Source organism: Pundamilia nyererei, unplaced genomic scaffold (assembly GCF_000239375.1).
Source record: "Pundamilia nyererei isolate P.nyererei 1_Seehausen unplaced genomic scaffold, PunNye1.0 scaffold00018, whole genome shotgun sequence".
Lineage (NCBI taxonomy): Eukaryota > Metazoa > Chordata > Actinopteri > Cichliformes > Cichlidae > Pundamilia > Pundamilia nyererei.
Genome location: NW_005187419.1, coordinates 795,565 through 816,939, shown reverse-complemented (window position 1 = coordinate 816,939; position 21,375 = coordinate 795,565). Strand labels below are relative to the sequence as shown.

General features: G+C 37.4%; 1 protein-coding gene and 1 non-coding gene across 2 annotated transcripts; one reads left to right on the top strand and one right to left on the bottom strand.

Moving 5' to 3' along the window:
* The first annotated feature begins 10,220 nt into the window (after positions 1 to 10,220).
* Positions 10,221 to 10,292, top strand: trnat-cgu (transfer RNA threonine (anticodon CGU)). Its single transcript has one exon. It is a non-coding gene; the product is annotated as a tRNA-Thr (tRNA).
* A 3,759-nt stretch (positions 10,293 to 14,051) lies between these two features.
* pla2g10 (phospholipase A2 group X) lies at positions 14,052 to 18,230 on the bottom strand. The gene is made up of 4 exons (XM_005726013.1): positions 18,133 to 18,230; positions 17,436 to 17,604; positions 16,650 to 16,756; positions 14,052 to 15,400 (listed from the first exon to the last, which is right to left on the bottom strand). Exons 1-4 carry the CDS (start codon positions 18,167 to 18,169, stop codon positions 15,252 to 15,254), a joined length of 462 nt encoding a protein of 153 aa, XP_005726070.1. The 5' UTR covers positions 18,170 to 18,230; the 3' UTR covers positions 14,052 to 15,251.
* Between the last annotated feature and the right edge of the window lie 3,145 nt (positions 18,231 to 21,375).

Here is a 21,375-nt window from a genome sequence, read left to right as displayed (position 1 = left end):
TAATAACATATTGTTTTTGATTAGTAAGCAATTACATGAAATCATTAAAAAAAAACAACTAGAGTAGGATAACAGGATACAGGTGTATACAACAAGAACACAAACATTTCACACTTTGTCTCAACGTATCACTCCAAACACCGGCTCAAACCTGGAAACCTTTCAAGTGTGAACTGTAGTTCTTACAATATTTATGCGGGCAACATAAAACATGAAAAAGGCCCAATGCACTGCAGCCTCCTCCAGGCAAAATTGATTTTGTGCAGAAGCAGTTTAAGCATTTTAAGTACCCTGACAGTTCTCTCTTTATAGCATCAGTTACTCTGTGTTATTGTTGTTTCTTCCAAAAGCAAATCAGAATAATTCCAGCACTGTCAATTTTTTAACTGCTACTTTCTTTGAGTGAAACAAAAATAATTTGGTCCTCTAGTCACATATGTAGATCTGTAGTTTAAATCTTGATGTTTTTATGGATTCATTCTTAGCTTTTAACAATCAAACAGGTAATGTTGTGAAGAACAGCTTCTTACGAACTACAAGTGCTAATACAAATAGTTATCCAAACCTTTGTCACTCCTCAGCTGGTTAACTGTATATCCCTGCACATATTCGTGACATATCGATATCAGAATTTGTAATGGCCGATGAATATAAGATGGGAGATGTTGCATAGTCTGTCAGCCAGGGGGCACTGTGTAACTTCCCAGTTGGCAACACTTGTTTGGAATATCCCAATCATAACAACCAGTTTGTCCGAGCAGAGTCGGGCAGAGCGTAAACAGAGTGTACACAAGTAATCCATGGCTTGCTGTGACAATAATGAAGCATTGTGATGTTATCTTAATAAGGACTCGTGAATAACTACTCCTACCAAATGATAGGCAAATATGTTTATGTTTGAAAGAAAAAAAATGGCTGATTATATTTGTAAATGACCATATATCAGTCTATAATCGTCCCACATAAGAACATATTTATGTGCTTATTTTAACTGACAAATTAATCATTTTATCCTAGGGTTTGCATACCATTTTATTTATTTATTGTATATTTTATTAGTTTTTTTTATTGTTATCACATTGCCTTGTTATGGGTTCTTGCGTTTTGTACCTGTTTTTGGAGACTTGAGAGTATACTATGAAGCAAGATCAATGGGTTAGCGATGATGAGTTTAAAGTCAGAGTTTTACATGAGCAACTTGCTAAGGCGTACATTACTAAAGCTATTTTAATATCCCCTTTAGTGGGCTACTTGGAATAGTAACATGTGATGTTACTTGTATCTAATCTGGGGCGATCGTGGCTCAAGAGTTGGGAGTTCGCCTTGTTGCCGGTTCGAGCCCCGGCTTGGACAGTCTCGGTCGTTGTGTCCTTGGGCAAGACACTTCACCCGTTGCCTACTGGTGGTGGTCAGAGGGCCCGGTGGCGCCAGTGTCCGGCAGCCTCGCCTCTGTCAGTGCGCCCCAGGGTGGCTGTGGCTACATTGTAGCTTGCCATCACCAGTGTGTGAATGTGTGTGGATGACAGGTTGTGTAAAGCGCTTTGGGGTCCTTAGGGACTAGAAAAGCGCTATACAAATACAGGCCATTTACCATTTAATCTAAAGTTTCCAAGCTCCAATTAAAAATCCAATTAAAAACAACCAGCAGCACCAAGAGTGCAATCAGCTTTAAAATAAATACATGAACTCCAGTCAAAATCTTTATTTTAACGCTCTTATTGCAGCATTACTCTCTTTGCTTATTTCCAGTAGTGTTGTACTTTTTGTCGGATTTTTTTTAAATCATCATGACCTGATAATGTCTACGATTGGAATCATTTTGTGAAAAAGAAAAGTCATATGGCGAGTGAAACACCTCCTTTTATGTCAGGACACACAAAGCCTGAACCAGAAAACCAAGTTTAATGGAGAAAGTTGAAAGATACCCCTTATCACTGACTGAGAGTTTCAGGTTTAGTCAAGCCAGCTAGCGCAAAGGAAGTGTTGCTATGTCAAACTTCTTTTGTAGTATACTCCTTTGTAGTGTTAACTGGAAATTTTCTCCTCCAAGGGTCAACAGCTTCTGGGTCTACATGTTTATATTTGGTGAACACACAGATGGAGAAAAGGCAGATCTGCAAGCAAATCCACCTGCATTACCTTGAGTTTGATTGACTTCCTCACGCATCCTCCAGTAGTGCATCCTTTTATTGAAGATTCCATTGTATTGTTACTCAGCACACATTTCTTCTGCAAAGGTAAAGCCCTTCTCACCCCCGTGAAATGGAAAGTCCTGGCTGAAGTAGAATGTCGCCATAATGGTTTGCCATTGCCATCCATTTGCTTCTGAAAAGAAAGAAATATTGGTTAAGACTAGTTCCTACATAACTGAAAAAATGCAGGAGTTCAACATTATGGAACAGTTACATTTTCATTTGAAGATGTTTCTGCTGCACTATATCTGAAACCAAAACCATTACTGATCTATATACGAAATGTTCTTGAAAAAACAAAGCTAAAGCTCCTAACACTAGGGTATTGTGGCCTCATGCCCAACACAATGACCCAGTCCATTACACAGATAGTTTAAAATTGTAAAAAACTATAAAATTGTAGGGTCTTTACTTTAGATTATAAAGTGCCTTGAGGCGTTGTGATTTGGTGCCCTATAAATAAAACTGAATTGAATTAAAAAGCTCAACTTTTTACAGTTTAATGATTGGAGAGAAGAGTCATTCAGTCCCTCCTGAGATAATTTGAGATGTTTTCTTAGTCACCACCCAAGTAGGATCTGTTGCACTACAAAAACCACTGACACAAGTTGACACTGAGGAAAGTACAGGAGTAGGTCAAAGAATCAAGAAGCAGGCAAACCATGCACAATATAGCATCCTCTCTAACCCGGCCTTAGCCCTGCTGCCACCTTAAGTTCAAAGATGAATAACAATCTTACCGTAAATAAATCTCTCCGTTTGTACAAACTCCTCTTGTACAATCAGGAGTTGTGCAACCACAATTGGCACACAGATACCTCTTGAGCATCTAAAGGTTCTTATCTATACCACATGTAATGATGTTGTCACATTGTCTTGCAACTTTGTAACAGGCTAAGATGATATGATGACAACATTACATCTGATATAGATAAGAACCTTCAGATGCCCAAGAGGTATCTGTGTGCCAGTTTTAGTTGCACAACTCCTGATTGTACAGGAGGTGTCTGTGAGTAATCAGAGAGAGATTTCTCATATTACAGTTAAAGTAAATAAGAGGAGGTTAAAGTCCCCAAAATTAACAGATTTGATGGTTCCCAGAAGTCAGTTATCTGCTTTTAACTTCAGCAATTAACAAGAAATAAAATGTGCCTTTCTGCATAGAACTGTCCCTAAAAATAAGTGTGCTTTATCATAAAAGACAAATTCACACTTTGACCTCTTTTGGCATGCTGTCCAAAACATAACACTACAAACTGTAAATAACTGCAACAGTGAAAAGGTTTAAAAACATAAGCTCAAGAAGTCCTGTAACCAGAAGGCTTTTCAAACTGGACCTCTTTGATAGTTTGAAACAGCTGGGTGTGAAATTTGTACAAAAAAATGCTCTTCCCTTTCTTTTTACCTACAAATAAATAACCCTCAAGCAACTGGCTCAGCCAAGCTGCTTAGTGCACAGAGGAACAATAGAAGAGGCTTCTCTGTGCCTAACTCTGAAGTGTGAACAAGTTTTCACTAAAATCAGCAAACCTATTGTAAAATAAGCACTTTGTGTCAGAATTGTTATGGAAACACACTTGTATAAAACCTTTAAGGAGAAGATTTTACATTTTATTCTTAATTCCTTTATGCATGCACCCATCCTTCATACTAAATTCTAAAAATGCACATTCACTATTCACTATTCTGTACTTTGCAGGGGGGATTTTTTTCCCACAACCCTACAAAGCTACCTTTTAAAAACTGTTCTCATATTTTAAAATATTCTCAAATTACTGCTGCAGTTAAGCATTACCAGAGGACAACTTCATGTCTCCCAGTTCAGCTCTTTATGCATTCTTTTGTTCCACCTGTCAGTGTGGATTTAGGCTCTTTTGTAGGCTTTGGCTGAAACAGGCTTATCTCTGCTGAAGACTCTCTGATGAACAAAGCCACATTAAGATATTTAAATGGAAGCTCCCATTTTCAGTGCACACAATAAAGATTTTTCAAGCTGGCTGTCTTCAAAGAGTTTGCCAAAAGTTAAGAAGTATAAAAGAAACAACGAAGAGGACAATGCATCTTTCAAAGCTCTCAAAACTATAATGTAAAGCAATCGCGGGGCTTATGGACTAAAAACATTCAAAACCGTTGATATGACGAACAAATATTAAAGCTTTTCTGTATTTGTTTTAAGTTCTGGAAATGATCCAAAGAGTAATATCAAAAGACTGTCAGAAAATGTATTCTGATGTCCTGCTGATATCCTTTGTCCAGGCTGAATAGATCATGACTAACAAGTCTTGGAATGGATTAGCCACAGAGGATTGAGCAATTTGCAGACTTGAGTTTATTTTGCAGGATATTATAGCTTGCAGAGCACCATATTCCCAGAAAAAGGGGGAAAAAAATCTTATTAAAAGGCCTACATTTCCCATGGTGATATAATACCAAAGACATACATGCAGAACCATGTACCAAATGGCGAAAATACATTGCCAGACATCAGCCGGCTGGAAGAAATCCAAATTAATTTAAGTGTTCAATCTATCGTGGTCTTCACTTGTCTGGTCATCCGATACACACTCACTGGTCAAATCAGATGATGTGCTTTGCTTTTGATGAGAGGGCTGACACAACAAAACAGTACGGCACAGACATGAAAGACGGTAACAGACGTAAGGGAACGATACACAAGACAAAGGAACGTAACACCAATTTTCATCCTCACAGATTCCAAAGCAAACATTAGACCTGCTGGTTTACCTTACTGTGTGCTTCTTGGTTTTGTTGTGCTGAATCGCAGACTACTCCCACCGCTTTTCTAGGCATCGAGTATAGTCCTTCATAGTCTGCAGTAAAGACAGCCGCCATCTTTAATCACAACAGAGTCCATCTGTCGATGGTTCTTCCCTTTCTACCCTCTCTTTCTCTGTTCCAGTCTCTCTGTTCCAGCCCTCTGTTTGTTGTGGGGGGGTTCTTATTTTCCATCCAACATCAAACCACCATATCGACAGGCTCATGGGCCGCCCAGTAGGGGAGCAGCTTGAACATGCTGCATTGGCTGTTGTCCTTTTCCAAGCTGCAGTTGAACTGACCGCATTTATTTTTCTCTGACTTATATGGATAGCTCGCGTAACATATTTCTGCTCTCAGGCCTTTGATTTCAACAAGCCTGGCCTCAAAGCTCCTCCATGATTGCTCCTGAATGCATCTTTTCTTTGGATGTTCTGATTGATGTGTTTTGGGGTTCTCTTTGATTTAGGCCACATCTGTGTAACTACAATTAAATTCATGTATTTGTATTTAGGATTCAGATCGTTTAAGCCTCAAATCTGTTTTAATGTTTTGGGTCTCTTCCCCTTATTTTCAGCTATTCCGTCATATGAAATGTACAAAGAACATCGTTCCTTTAAAGCAAAGCTCAGCTGAAATTCTTTGATCTCACCAACTGAAGCTCAGTTTGACTTAAGAACCTTCGGACACAATTATAAGTCTAAAGACTGTATCTGCCAGCTTTCGTCCAGCTAATGCATTTCATTTAAAGTGACATTTCTTTTTTGCTCCTTTTTGGCTTTCAAAGCTTGAATGCAAAGCCGTATATTGTTTACTGTTACTGTTGTTGCACCAAACTCTTTGAATGAACAATGAAAGGAGTTGAATTTCAAAATGGTAGATGCTCTCACCTTTCTCTCCTGCTGTTTGGCTCGTCGGATCTTATTTCTGTTGTCCGCCATGACTGGGCGCAGTCCCCTGTCTGCCACTCTACAATACTTTCTGCTCATAATGATTCTTACTAGTGTGTTGCTGAAAGATGAGCATCTTTACTTTATATTACAGCTTTAGCCGTGCGACCCTATTGGAGGAAACAAGGACCAGATGATTGCATGCACAATGGTATTGTAGCTATGGTAACAGACCCAACAGGCATGAGGACGTGCACCTAATTGCTTGTACAAATTTTAAAAAGAGAGAGAGAGAGAGAGAGAGTAAGGAAAAGAGTGAGAGAGAGAGGGAGAAATATAAGTATTCAGTCAAATTGAATTGTTTCTTAGACGTCTTGCAGGCTTTTCAGCCATGAGAGGATTTGTTATTTAAACTTACACGTATGTGCTGTGTAAGGCGGTGGAAACAGCCCCGTTAATAAGCAAATGAATGCAAAGAAAAGAGAAGAGATGTGGGTGAACAGAATATTTGGAGAGAGAAAGAGAGATGATATTGCCTTTGTCATGCAGCTTAATCAGTTGCTTACCTTTCAAGTGGATTTCACACTTGCATGTCTGTTTGCGACCAGGGTCAAATCCGGCATACCCTTCGCACAATGACCAATTTTCCCTTCAAACTACACCAGCAGAGACCTGCAGCGTTGGCTGCCACTTCATCACATTTAATTTACACTATCTACGCTTAAAACTTACATTTAGGTTGCTCTATTTAAAAAAACAAAAAACCACATATTTATGCAAATCTGTCAAAATTACTGTCACTTTGTTACTTTGTTCTTTTTCTCAACAAAATTCCAACCGCTTAGCTGTCCAAGTAGCTGTATTGTGTATTGCTTTAACAGAGGTTAGTGCTCTTTTTATGTGATTTTCTACAAAAAACGGAGGAAACAATTATCTTTATTGAGGTAATCTAACATACTTCTGCACTTCTAAAGTTTATTTTATGGTTCTGCATGTATCTTCATTTCCATAAGTATTTGCCTATGCAGAGGGACTTACGCAACTTACGCAAACACGCTTGCATCCAGCTCTCCAAGGAACTAACAGTATGAAGCTCAGTCAATGAACGTGCGCTGACTGACTGAAAATTGGGCCAGAACAGAAATGGGAGGAATAGAAGAGTTCACCACAAACAGTGGAAACACAAAAAGCAAAAAGCACAGTTGGTGGCTACAGTGGATGCTTTTCCTTCTTTTTAACACATCAGCTTTTTGTATAACTTTGCTCTTCTCCATGGCCACTTGCTTGTGACAGTGACCCCCAGTGAAGCAGCTACAAAGTATCAGCACGCAGCCAAAGATGGTTGCAATTACTGATAAGTCAAAGGAGCAATGTATTGACAGCATTTAGTAGAAGCCCTCAGGGATTAATGAAGGTCTGTTATCGTGATGGTGGTGCTAATGTGCATGCTCTGCATGTACATGGTTATTAAGGAAAACATTTCTAAGCGTTTTATGCATGGACAAGGAAAATAAGAGTCAACATCAGCTTTGACTGTGCATGCTTTTATCTAATTTTTAACTTCAGACTGTGCACAGTATTCTCGACAGCACTTTTCTACAGCTGACCACCTGATGTGCTACGATGTTCTTGACAGCACTTCCTTTGCATTTTTCATGGATGAAATGAAAACAGAAAATCCTTTCTTTAAAATAACTCGTGTTGACGTAGCCCTTTTTAAGGAACTATAAAAGATAGAAATAGCTACAGAGATGTCACCCATTGGTTTGTGAAGTCCCATTTTGAAGCCTTGAGATCAGCCTTTCCAGGAAAACAGATGTGATAAGAACAGGCGTGTCTGAAACATCACTTGCTCATTGGCTCATTGGCCATAGCTTGTTAGTAACAAGTCCTTAGCCAGAGAGTGGGGAGAAAATGCCACGGCATGACCAAAATTTCCAAAATAGATTTAGGTTTTTATTTAGTGTGACACAAAATAAGTTACTGAGTGCATAAACACAGCAGGGAAGTGTTTAACGGGCCAAGCAGAAAAAAAAATTTTCTGATAAAATTCTACAGGATCAGGAGTCTTTTTGCAATAATAGCCATCACCATCTAGAGGCACTTTTACATTGACTTCAAACTAATTCTATAAAACTAATTTTAAAGGCACCAAAGGCAATTGATTAGCTTTTCTGCCACAACAAAAAAAAAAAAGGTTAATAACTATATCGATCAAATCAAAACAAGAATGATAACTTTCTGGTTCGGTCGAATTTGTCAATTTGTTGGCTTTCTTTTATTCCATACTTTCTGCTAAAGTACAAGTGCAAACTTTAAACATAGTGCATACATGGTTAGCACTTGTGATCTCTGCAATATGAAAGAATATACAGGGAATTATTTTTTTATGAAATGAACAACTTTTTATCAAAACCAGTCTAGCGTGACTGCCATAAAAATGCTTAAAGATGTAAAATAGAAAAACAACCAGAAGGTTAGTGCAGACTATTTATTTTTATATTTATTTATTGTCCACTTACTGTCAGTTACCAGAACTCAGACAAAGCAAATGTGCTTCAGTCTAGAGGAAAAAAAAATCTTGTCTGTTTACCACAAAAAATAAATAAATAAATATTCTCATAGTTTCAGGGCAAAAGAGTATTCATTCACAGGCAGCATAGCAAAATAGGATTACTCACAGCAACAGACCAATAAATAATTAAACAGACTGCTACAGTGATACTACTTATTCTCTCAGGGAGTAAGATGCTTGGTGTTTCCTTCATAAAGAAGAATGCACACTGTAATCTTACACTGGAAAATATTCTATTTCTCAGGTTGTAATGTTGCAGGGGTTTATGATTTGAAAAAGAAGACCAGGGAAAAAATAATCTATGAGCTATAAAATAAACCACAGGCCCTTTGAGCAGTTTGAAATCCTTTTGATTCAATGTTGGATGCTTATCTGGTTTTATTGTAGAAACCTGCCGGTAAGACAGTTACAGTCTGCTCAATAAAAGTTCATCTTAAGAGCATGCAATCCAAATCAAATCACATAATTCCCTAGATGGGAACTGTGGTTCAACAGTCACCTTTGTTAAATACTTGAGAAACTTAAAAAAAATCTCACAGTCTGAAAAAATATATTAGTATATTAATAAATGTAACACTCTTGTTTTTTAGTACTTTGCTATTTATTTTAGATGAAAGTTTGCTGCTTTGGTCTACTAAAGCACAGAAAGAAACTGGCACGTTTCAAGGCACTCTGAATTCAATTTACCTGTGTGGTTTTATTCCACAGAAAGCCAATTTTCAGTCTGTAGTGCTGTATGTGCTATAAGCAGGTCAAGGTGAGTACTCTACATCTGCAGTTTCCACTGCTAACACACTCCCACTGGAAATGAGTCTTATTCATTTTTCAAACAGCCTCTAGCATATCTGATAAAATAAAATATAAAAAAGCAGCTCGGCCAAGCATTCATCTTTGATGTTTTGCAAAGAAATACTGTGGAAAGCTGCAGTCTGATTTCATGCATATTGTATTCCTTGTATTCCTTAGCAACGAATTGCAAGCAGCTCACTGGTTTTTGTAGTTACTTCTCATTCATGTCCATCTCTGTCAATTCCATACTGACTAAAACAATAGGACTGCACAAAATTGGATTAGATTTAGATTTGTTCTGATCATACATTTTCTGTAGCACCACTGTTAGGCCAAGCTGGGAAATACAATGTTTTTGAGTTCCTGAGCTTGCAGACATTATTTCAATCACTTACACTTTATACATTGTTTGATAACAGTTTTTTGTTTGTTTGTTTGTTTGTTTGTTTGTTTGTTTGTTTGTTTGTTTGTTTGTTTTTTTAAGAAAAATAACTTTATCAATAAGATAATTATTTATATATAAGAAGGGTAAACCTTCAGGTAACATCATCTTTACTTTTGCTTGACCTCATTGCTTAAATTAGTTCAATTCTACATTGTGTACTGTTTTAGTTTTGCAGAGTGTAGTAACATCACCATTTCTAGTAGCTTTCAACAGAAACAAAGAGTAACAAAGAGTAACAACAACAGCAAACCTACCTTCTGTGTAGCTCTCTGTTGCTAACACTAGTCATAGGAGAGCAGAGACCTCTGCCTGCCAAAGATTACAAACCGATCTTGTTTTCACGGAGTAGAGAACAGCGCCCTCTTGTGGCCAAATGTCGACAATACATTTGTACCGATTGCATGTTTTATCTCAGCAGCATAATGGCGCCTGTCTCGTGGGAAAAAGACCTGAAGTAGCAGCTCTCCACAATAAGTCATGGAATATAAACTCACAATGAAAATACAGCTATTCTTATAACTATTAAATGATATCTTGATGACGAACACAGCGCAGGCGCGGTGGCCAAGTGGTAAGGCGTCGGTCTCGTAAACCGAAGATCGCGGGTTCGAACCCCGTCCGTGCCTTTTGTAGTATTAATTACTTTTAAACGTTAACTTTTGTGAGAGTAATTGCATTTGGGACCTTCTTCATTATTTTTCAAACAGTATATAGCTAGAAAATTAGCCACTGTAATCCAGGATGTTGATTACTTGCATTAATGTCTTGTCATACATTGAAAATACTGCACAAATAATACTTGGCTTGAGCTTGATAACTAAAAAAATATGTTTTTTTGTCATTTATAAACTAAAATAGCAGTTCAACATTATGAAATTTGAAATTCTGTACCCTATATCTTGTCAATAATTCTCAATGAAACACATTTTGGTCACATAGCACTGTGATCAGCTCTGAGACAGAATTAAATTCAATTTGTTACAAAATGTATTCAGAATCCACCCTCTTTCCTATATAGATAAAAGGTCCATAAATATTTGGACATGTTGTTTACATCACCACAGCAAATTTTAAATGAAACAATCGAGGTGTGCATATTTTCATCTATTTCAAATAATGCATTGATAAAAGTATTGTATTGAATGTTTAAGAATTTAAATACATATTTTTCAAAAAGGTTTTGATATTTGACTGACAAATGAGACCTGGTACTTTGTAATTCCATTACAAGCAGATAAAAGGTACTTGGCATCTGTTCATGGGAACAGGTCGTGCAATCAAATTCTTAATCAAAAAAGACTATACTTACATATCGCGTAAGCAACCCAAGAGTTTCTAAGGACAGAGAAACAGGATATTCTTCAATAGTCAAGCCAGTCACTTGGTCTGAACTCAATATCACATTGTTCTCATGTACTGAAGACAAAACCAAAGACAAAGGCAGAGAGAGCAACAAACAAGCAGCAACTGCAGGAGGCTGGAGTAAAGGCCTAGCAGAGCATCTCAAGGAAGTAAATGCAGCATTTAGTCAAGTCTATGGATTCTACATTTCAGACAGTCATTGAGTACTTATATATAGCCCGTTATATTTAAAATTATATTAGCTTGTCCAGTTACTTTTGAGCCTTCAAAAATGTATAAAGGCTCAAAAGTAACTGGACAAGGTGTGATGTCTCTATGTGTATAGAGACATCACACCTTCTAATTTGAATTTTGGGATAAGATCAAATTACTGGCGCAATCAGTATCATGAGAACTCATTTCAATGCAAGGCATAACTGCAAAGAGCCATGGATGAAGATTACATGGAAATGGAAAAATCTGTAGTAGATTTGCATATTTACCCATGTGTTTAAACAGCTCTAGCAGAGATCCACATTTTCTTATTGAACACTATTATGACATCACGAGTGTACATTTTATTCCCCAAAAACATTTCATTAGCTCAAAAATATATATTTGTATTTTTTATGCTCTGCAAACATACCACTGATGGTAGACTAGTGCAGTTTCCTGGGTAACGCTTCGTGTTGCAGCATCAATGATTCATATCTGGTTCATGTTGCATTGCAATCACGTTCTGTGTGCTGAAGTGACCCTTTGTGAAATGAGAGGTGATAGAAGGAAAACAACTGGAAAATGCTGCAGTGCTTTGCAAAAGCTTTAATCAGTGATGTTGACAACACACCGCTGGTGGCTGATTTTCAGACTCTGGCTACAATCACTGAGACTCAGTGCTACACTTCCTTGGTCCTAAATCAGCACCTTGGTCACTAAAAACTATCACATGGCAAATTCACTGGTTCTAGAGGGTTTTCTTGTCATGATTGTGAAGTGGAAATGTCTTTTTGACTCTATGAGCAGAAGTTTTCAGGAACATGTTTACGACAAATTTTCTAAGATGAGTTTTTACTTACATCCATCCAAGTATATAATGCTGTGGGCGTTTTTTCCATCCTAAGATTTGTTGCCTTCAACCTTGTGATTAATGCTTTTAATTCAAGATTCAGCTCAAGATCTATACTAGTCCCCCAAGATGACATATACCAGCATGTACGCATAATGACACAGTCTCACCTTAGTGCCTATGAGATCAGAAAAGCAATTATCGCCTTCAAAATAGCTTTGGCTTTCACAGCAGCTTTTAAAATCCTAATATAGTAAGTAAGATACTACAACCAAGACACTTAGTAAGCTCAAATAGCCTCTGGACTGCCTAATGACAGATGTTTATCGCTTTTCCCTCTAGAGTTTTCCGTCACAGGTGGAGGCTGTGTGGAGAAACATGGAGGAAAATACTTTGAAAATGCGTCTTCACACAGAATCACAGAGTCATTCATTAGTTTAAAAGGGCTGAGTCAGGGCTGTATTTCCAAATATAAAAAGTGCCACCCCAAGCTGAAACTTGAATAAATTCAGCTACTTGTTGCTTATATAATGACACATGGTATTTAAGTAGCAGGTTGTTATTACAAAGGGACTGTTAAGATTTCTACAGATTCTACTTTTCCCTAATTATAAACATTATTATTTTTGTGAATAATCCATGTGAAGAGCTGTATCATCTCTGTAATAGAATCCCCTTGAATTCATTTTCTGCCCTCTGCAATTTAAGCCTTAGAAAGAAGAAAAACACCACAAATGGAGTATAACAGGAGTAAAACAGGAGGAGGAGAACAAAGGAATCAGTAGCACGTGGCAGACTGGCAGCAGGTCTAGGCTGCGCTCACATTGATTTCCTTGTGGGCTGTATACTCTGCTTTCAAAAGAGATTTTTATACAGTGAAGGCAAGAGAAAGTGACCCATTCAACCTGCTCTTACATTCAGATCTCAGTTGGTAATTGTATTATGGAAATCAAAGTCCTTCAGTATCATCACTGAATTAGATGAATACAAAATCATCTGACATAGCACGTGGATAGCCTCCAGTCTAGCAAGGCATATCCACATATTTGTTTGTTGTTTATGTTTTGCGCCCTTTAAGCCAGACTTCACTGCGTGCCGTCTGGCTCTCCGTTGGGGACCCAAACAGTTGATTAAAGAATGCAATTAGCATGGAGCAGATTCTGTCAGCTCTCCTTTGGGGATTTAAATGCTATGAGTCGATGCACGATTTCTTCAAGAGGACCACATTGCTCTGCAAGATGCTAATATAGGGTCAGCTAAGACCAGGTTTTGCATTTGTATGCGCTAAAGGAAACATTATTTTCGGCAGTATAAATGTAATGACTACCTAAAACTTACAGTGTATCTAAAATGTGTTTTAAAGAGAAACGGAATAAAATGTTTGTTCTTCAGAAACTTATAATGGCTAAATGTGTTATTTTTACATATTTATTCATATTCATTCACCGTCTGTAGCAACCAGACCAGTGCGACCGAAGCTTTTCATAGTATTTATCTTTTCATTTTTACAGATGAAAATGAAAAGGAAAAAATAAAGAAGAAGAGTGGAATTTTGAGTCACTTTGTCTGCCATGCGGTGGATAGAGATGACTTCTTTAACCTCAGAGTTTACACATGGCCAAGCCTGGACACAATCACACAAGTGTTTTTGGGCTGTGACCCAGATTCTTAATTCCAGTCCGGGACTTTGGGTGGAGCACTTTGGCGTCATCTCCCATTTCAGCCCACACAACTGAACTGCACTAATTCAAAGAAAACGTGTTTCCTATGTGAATTCCCTGACCAAGCTTACAGAAGTGTAATATCAGATAACATCAGATCAAGTAACGTTGAAGAAAGCTTTGGCTACTTTGATTACTGGCTGAGATACTCTTTACTGGACATCAGAGAGGAAATAAAGTTTTACCCCTTTTATCTAAAATTGGTCCCAAAACCAGAACACCAGTTGTGGATCCAAGAGAACATAAAACATTAATGCTTTTTAGTTAATATACTTTATTGAGTCAGTGACATGTTACTGATCATTATGAAGCACTAACAAGAGCTTTGTTTGGATGCGTAAAGATGCCTGCATAGCTGTGGATGTGGCTCCATCTACAGGTGAATATCAAATGTGTCAGTGTATTTACATATAGCCTCCTGTTATGAAGAGGGCTGCAGATGTGAAAAAAAAAAAAAGGTTTCTTTATTTCAGCGACTAAAGGAAACCATTGAAGAAACAATAAGATTCTGCAAGCAAAGTTTCCTAATGGCAACCCAGGCTCAAAGGAAATGACAAAATCACCTGAGATCACCTTTAACCCTTATGAAAAGAAAAATTTAAAATTAAATATGTAAATCTTTAATCAGTAACCTGTGTGGTATGCAGATGTGTGTACTTGTGGTAGGTACATTAATTAAGAAATAAAGCACGCAATATTCTAACAATCTCAAATTAGCTGGAGGAGAGAACTAAAAAGACTGAGTCACTATATACCTTAGATGAACAATCAAATCACAGACCAAATATTGCCGCAGCTGAGTCATTCTCCTAACCGCGAATCCAGGAAGTGGATATAGAGGCCTCAGGCCGTTGCACATGCAAAATCATTTGGTAGCTATTCAGGGATTATGAGGTAATCTGTACACATCATAGGAAAACACATGCAACTGTGACCATATTTTAAAACCTTAAAAGGAAGTAAACATGCAAGAGGTTTCAATTTTCTTTTTCAGTAATAAATACAAAAATAAAAGTTGGCGCTGCTGCTGAGACTTTTCCCTCACTGGCTTTGGAAAAAAGTGTAGGAAGTCGTGTCAGAGCAGATTTTAAATATAAAGAAAACAACCCTCACCATTAGCTCAAGTGTGGGGAGTTTTTTTTTTTTAACTCCAGTAAATGAAATCCAGTCAAAAACACACGCAAAGCATAGAGTCAGCTTCACTGTTATGAAGCAGGCACTCCACTTCACAGTTCAGTAACACATGCTAGCCAATAAAAGTACTATTGTTAGGTCTGAGTATTTGATTGTTCCCTCTATTTGACTCGAGAAACAAAATAGGTGGTGTTCATTTACTGTAATACGTTGTGTGTGTTTTATTAAAACAATTTCTGCAAAAGCAGAGTGACTGACTTACTGTAACGCTGCGTATATTAAAAGAAAAGGCACATAAGACACATAAAGATGTATTTATTGTGTCAGTAAATATTGCATGTAGGATGCTCATGGCCACATAGAAAATCTGGCCATAGTGCATATTTCCGAATGAAAGGTGCTTTTCTCAAACATTTGGCAGCATCTCTGTCACACTTGCACAGCAGCTTTTCGCATTGGTCCTTCAAATTATCTGCAATGAAGAACAGGATTTTCACTCATTTTCAGTCAATTTTTCATTAACATTGTGAATCTCTTTTTACGTTTTTCTGTTTCATAGCTACGTATACAAACATTTGGAGAACTCCAGCTATATTTTTGTTTCATTTTTAGCAGTTTGTCTATAATTAGAGAAGTTCAGTAACCAGTTATAAATACCATTTGGGTCATGTTTAAACCTAATAATGTACAGTGCTTAATAAATTTAGCAGACCAACACTCGAAGTAAGGTTTATGACACAGCTGACCTAAATTAACACTCTTGGTAATCACCAAAATCATTTTTTATATATTTCTGTCATGGTTAATCTGCCAGTAAGTGCAAGTTCTTTAGTCAAAACTAGATTTTTTTATGTGAAAATATAATTATTGCTGTTATCCACGAAATTCCAAGTTTACTGTTATACAAAAACCATGTTATTATTTTTTGATTCAGATACCAAATTACAGTTATTTCTAAACAGCAAAAAATTTAGTGAATGAATAATATGCTTGATTCATTTCTGACCTCTAGGAGAAACCCAGTGTGCTAGGTATAAAAACATGAATTCAATTTCCTATTTGCCTAATAAAAAACAAAACAATTTTAAGATAAGACAGGATTTTGACAGATTTCTAAAATATTTGTTTTGTCTTGTTTTTTTTTTGACAGCTGGTCTTTTTGATAAGCAAATACTGTGCTTTATGCCATTAAGATATCCTGGATAAATCCTTCTTTTCTCCAATCAACTGTCTTCTTATTTGTGTCTTATGTTCTTTCTGTGTTTCACTATGGGAAAGCATGAGCAGCCTCATCCTTTCTGTGGCATAAACATGAAGGTGCAGGTGCCCACATGGCAATTAAGCTGATTATAAGAGTGAGCGATCAAGGGCGATGACCATCTGACCACCAATTTCAAAATAAAATGAATAAATAATAGCGCTGCAGTGTCAGTAATGGTCTCCGCTGGGGCATTCCTTTCAAAATTGTGTGCTTCTGCCACTGTTTGTCAGTAAGATTACACTAAAGCTATCAGTCTGCCTTTTGTGAATCCATCTAGGAGACATTGAGGGGTAGCAAAGGAAGATTTTATATTGGTACTGATCTCAATCTCAGTACAATTGGACTTAGTGAAGAACATCCTAAGATTCAAAGCCATGGAATTAATAAGAGCATCAGCTGTTTTAACTTTAAATCATGGATTGCAAAAAGAAAAACAAAAGAATGATAGAAATCGCAATACCACACTCAGCTGTCTTGTCCTCACAGGTCCACCGATACTGACTCAATTTTGTATAGCAGCCAAGACGTTCTGCATCTCCATAACAGCAATCATGTCTGTGGCAGCACCTGCACACAGACAGATTAACAACATGATAAATCCATTATTTTGAAAACTGAACTCGGTCCGATCTCAATCTAGGAAAGGCAGGGTAAAGAAAACAGTAGGTGGGTGGTTGCAAGGCTGTGGTTTAAATCACACCAGGACTATTTAAAAGGCAGGGCAGGATCACCACATGAGTTTTCACAACAGATAGTTAGAAGTTAACTGGCTTGAGGGGGTGAGATGTCTTGTGGTTAAGAAGGAAAAGAAGGAGACGGTAATTAGGATTTGGGTGTGGAATTTTTGGAGTAACTATTGGACCGTGTGAGTCTGCTGAATTTACACAGCATTCCCTCCTTCCATCCCGTCGCACTGCATTTGTGGTTCACTCGACTCATTCAGAAGCGGAAACTATGCGTACACATCAGGATGTGGATAGACTGGGAAGAACCAACGGCATTTAGGAGGAGAAAATAATATGTACACATTATTTCCTCCTCCTGCGACGAAAGGCTAAACTTGACCAAAGTACTTGGAAGGATATTTTTTGCGAAGTGTAATGCCTAGGTTGGTTATATATAGTGTCAGCTGATTGTTTACATTTTGGAGTGCGCTATCATCAGGTGACCAGATATACTATCCTCACCAATTTGCTTTTTCTTCTGTCAGGTTCTTAAGGGAATGTGATAATAAATGCTGCCTCACCAGTCTGCCCTGTCCTTGGGCCAGCCTTGGCCGCCCAGACCACAGTAGCATCCGTACACCATATAAGCCAAAGCAGATCTCCCGGTGCTGCATTTGATTGCTCCTGCCAACTCAAGTAACCCTCGCTTTGTCCGCTGCGATCTGCGTGTTGCCGCAGAGGCCATAGTCACTGCAAAGAGACACAAACAACACAAGAGAAGGAAAGAAGTTATCTCTCTGTCCCTACACCGGTCCACTACTGTACTATATATGCTTTAGTGATTTGGTATGCAACACAATCTTGATAAAATTATACATTAAAGAGTTGCAAAGACGTTTGTGCTGCTATTTGCTGGCTTTATATTGTAAAATGTATCTGCAAATTGGATTTAGGATATAAGAAACTTTCTGTAGCTGGAATTGAAATGTTCAGACGTCCGTTGCAATAGGTAACAGTACTCAGAGGACTGACTTTCCTGTTACTCTCCCTGAACACCATACCTAAGGCTTAAAATCACAGACAAGCGCATACTATTTTACAGCAAAATCAACACAATTTGCTCCATTTCAAGTGCTCACTGAATCACTGTTCTTGTGTAAACACGGGTAGTTTTCCCCTCAAACATGCACTGACTACCTCTTGAAATAACTTCTTAAGCGTGTAGTTTTCACTATGCTTCCCTGTGGAGCTCTCTTTTAAAGTAAATAATCACCTTACCAGATAGCAGCAGAAGTATTCGATAAAATACTGCCATGGCATGCAACAGGTAGTTAAAAATCTCATCTGTAAGTGCTCTTCACTTCCACCCTCTGAGTGTAACATTGAAAGGAGTGGAGAGCTTTTTATAGACGCTGTTTGAATAATCTCCTGAGCGTAACTATTGGCTGGAGGCTAATCCAGTGTTTGTGAATCTATGCTCCCCCTAGTGCTTTATTGAAGTTGGATCAATGTTTGTGTTTTTCTTTCTTTTTAGCATTAACACTGCAATATTGAGAAAACAAAATGTTCTGTTTTTAGATTTTCTAGAGGTGTAAGATGAGTCGAAGTTTTATGGAAAGACACATATTATTGTTATTATCGTTATTATAAGAATTTTAAACATAGAAAAAAAGATTTTCAGCTTTTTTGGGGGGTTGACAGTGACATATAATCATTATTACATTCCCCTCCTTTGCCTTTGGAAAGCAATACCACCCACCCACTCAGAACATAGGGAGCATCAGGGGCTGCTAGGTGGGAAAGGTTTTAAGTCTACCGTAATATGTTAGCACTCGATCTCAGACAAAGAAAAAATTGTCCCTAGACCCTCTGAAAGGGGTTTTTTTTTTTTTATTGGATGAATTGCATCCACAAACCAAACCAAACCAAAGCAGTACCGTAATGTGTTATAAAAGCAATGATGTTTTTATGTCTTTTTTCCCTGTTCCCTCTTTTTCCCTCTTGTCAAATGTCTTCTATCTGTAATAACAAATATGGCCGTTACTGCACTGGGTTGGATAGTGATGTTAAGTGCTTCTGACAGTGTTTTAAAAATCTTAGACCAGTATGTTATTAAAGCTGGGCATGACCAAAACATGTGGGTCAAATGTTCTGACACCTGTTGTAACTTGCATCTGTAGGATATCTTACTCACTTCGCCGAAGTGAGTGCGATGTAAGATTTTGAACTGTCTTATACTTCATTTGGCACAGGAAGATCTGTAATTCGGGCATTATAGAGCACTATTTTCAGCTTTTTAAATGTTCTGTCTCCATACAATAGTAAATAAAAACTAATGAAATATTTGTTCTTGGAGAATAAAAGTATGTCTTAGATCAGCTCCAGCACTCCCAACCCACTGAACCTACATGTTCCAAATGAGTTCAAACTTTTTAAAGTTAAACAGTCATTTTAATACTATTGAAGAGTCATTGTATAGTCCACTCATACTTATGCATTTGTGTTAGTATTTGTAAGCTAAACCTGGACATTTTGGCCATATTCCATAATTTCAATATTTTTCCTGAACAATTCAAGTTTTTGTTGCCAGATGATCTACCAATGTATAATAGGATCATTATCCAATCATTTTCTATTTTCAGCTGGCTATTTTATATGTATTGTTTGGAGTTATTCAGCTAATTGTTTTCTATTTATTTATTGCTTTTAGATCAATTTTACACTGCCACAATCTTCCTGTCCACTGGTGACTCATTTTTCTTTTTAATCAACTTGTGCTTTACAGTACATTTCTAATGTTTTTCTGATTCAGCCATAACAAAAAAGAAAGAAAGAAAGAAAAGAAAAGAAAATCCCCCCTTAGCTGTTAACACACCTGACCTGCAAACTGCTAAAACCTCTGCCTTTTCTTAACAGTGTTCACACTTGGTGGTGATCAATTATTAAGTGCATTTGATTAGCAGCACCTGGCTGCTATTTCGCCTCCTAATTCTTATGGAAGGGTGTACTTAGTTTTTCACACATTACTTCTGCATTTTGGCTCAGTTTTTGCTCAATAAATAATGATTTTGTGTAATGAGTCATGTTTTGTAGTTTCCTAATTTTAAGGACCCAGTTATTTTTATTTAATCCTGACATGTAAAAATGTAGAACTGAAAGAGGGTGTGCTTTCTTTTTACTATGACACTATCTGTTTTATTTTTTTAAACGCCACACAATTGCAACTTTTCAACTATCCCTTGGAAACTACAAAAGCACCAACTAAGTTACAATTACCCTTGGCTGAGAATCACCGTCTTAAGGTATAGAAGCTTTCAAACAGCACATCATTATTCATACGTCTCCACTTCTTCACAACAATTGCAACCAGACAAGCTAATTACGGTCATTAAACCCTAATAATATACTTTTTCTTCCTTAATTATAAAGAGATGTGCTCATGTGTCTCATCTGTCACTCTTCTTTTTCTAAATAAACAATTCAGTGAGGAGAACAGAAGAGGCTTTCACTGCTTAAAACTCTCAGCATATATTGCAGCTATCATTATTGTCTGTTTGATTTACAGAGCAGCACTTCAAGTGTCTAACTTCTGAAACTGTTTCATTGACAAATTTCAAGCCCGATTTGAAAATGGCACTGTGTTGTATCACTGCTTCTCATCTTTTTTATTATGTTTTTCTGAGAGTATTTTTCCAGATCTGTCACACTTGACTCTGTCGTCATCAATAATGTGCCAATGTCAGGGAAGCTAAATCATAAAAAGGATAGCTAAGACATACAGTATTCTTCACTTCTTTTGTGATTCGGCTCCTCGGGGATGCTTCTGCACAATATGAGATAAGCGCCTCCTCCTGGCAGTTATTACACCTGGCAGACTGCTTCCTGAGGCACACATCCTTCAGTTCTTGTTTATCCGATCAGCCTTATCTCAACGTAGCCATTGCCACAAAATATCCAGCCAGCAGTAGGATCCCATCAGGCTCAATGCACACTGCTGAAGATGTTAATGTTAAACATGAGCAAACTACAAATGTAAAATGAGTCAAATAGCACTAAGCACAATGGTGACATTCAGTGTGTTGCTTCTTCTTCTTCTTCTTTCTTTCTTTCTTTCTTTCTTTCTTTCTTTCTTTCTTTCTTTCTTTCTTTCTTTCTTTCTTTCTTTCTTTCTTTATCATAAAACTCCCTAAAACTGGAAGCAATACTAAGACATGAACAGCATTTCATCCTGGTTCAGACATTACAGTTTACCCAGTTAGAACAAACCTGGGTTTGTTTGATGAATGACTAGATGTTACTGTGAGTCACAGATTACTGAACTGCTGTTATAATGAATTTGACATTTTAGTCATCGTTTAGAAACTGCAGAAAGATGAAGGCCCTTTTGAAGGTTTCCATGGTACCAGAGGATTACTGGCTTTTTACTGTTATTTAACAAAGAAAATGTCTTAAATGTTAAATATTTAAATGTGCGCTGTCTGCCCTGCTGACAACATGTGGTCAAAATTTCCTGAATTCTCC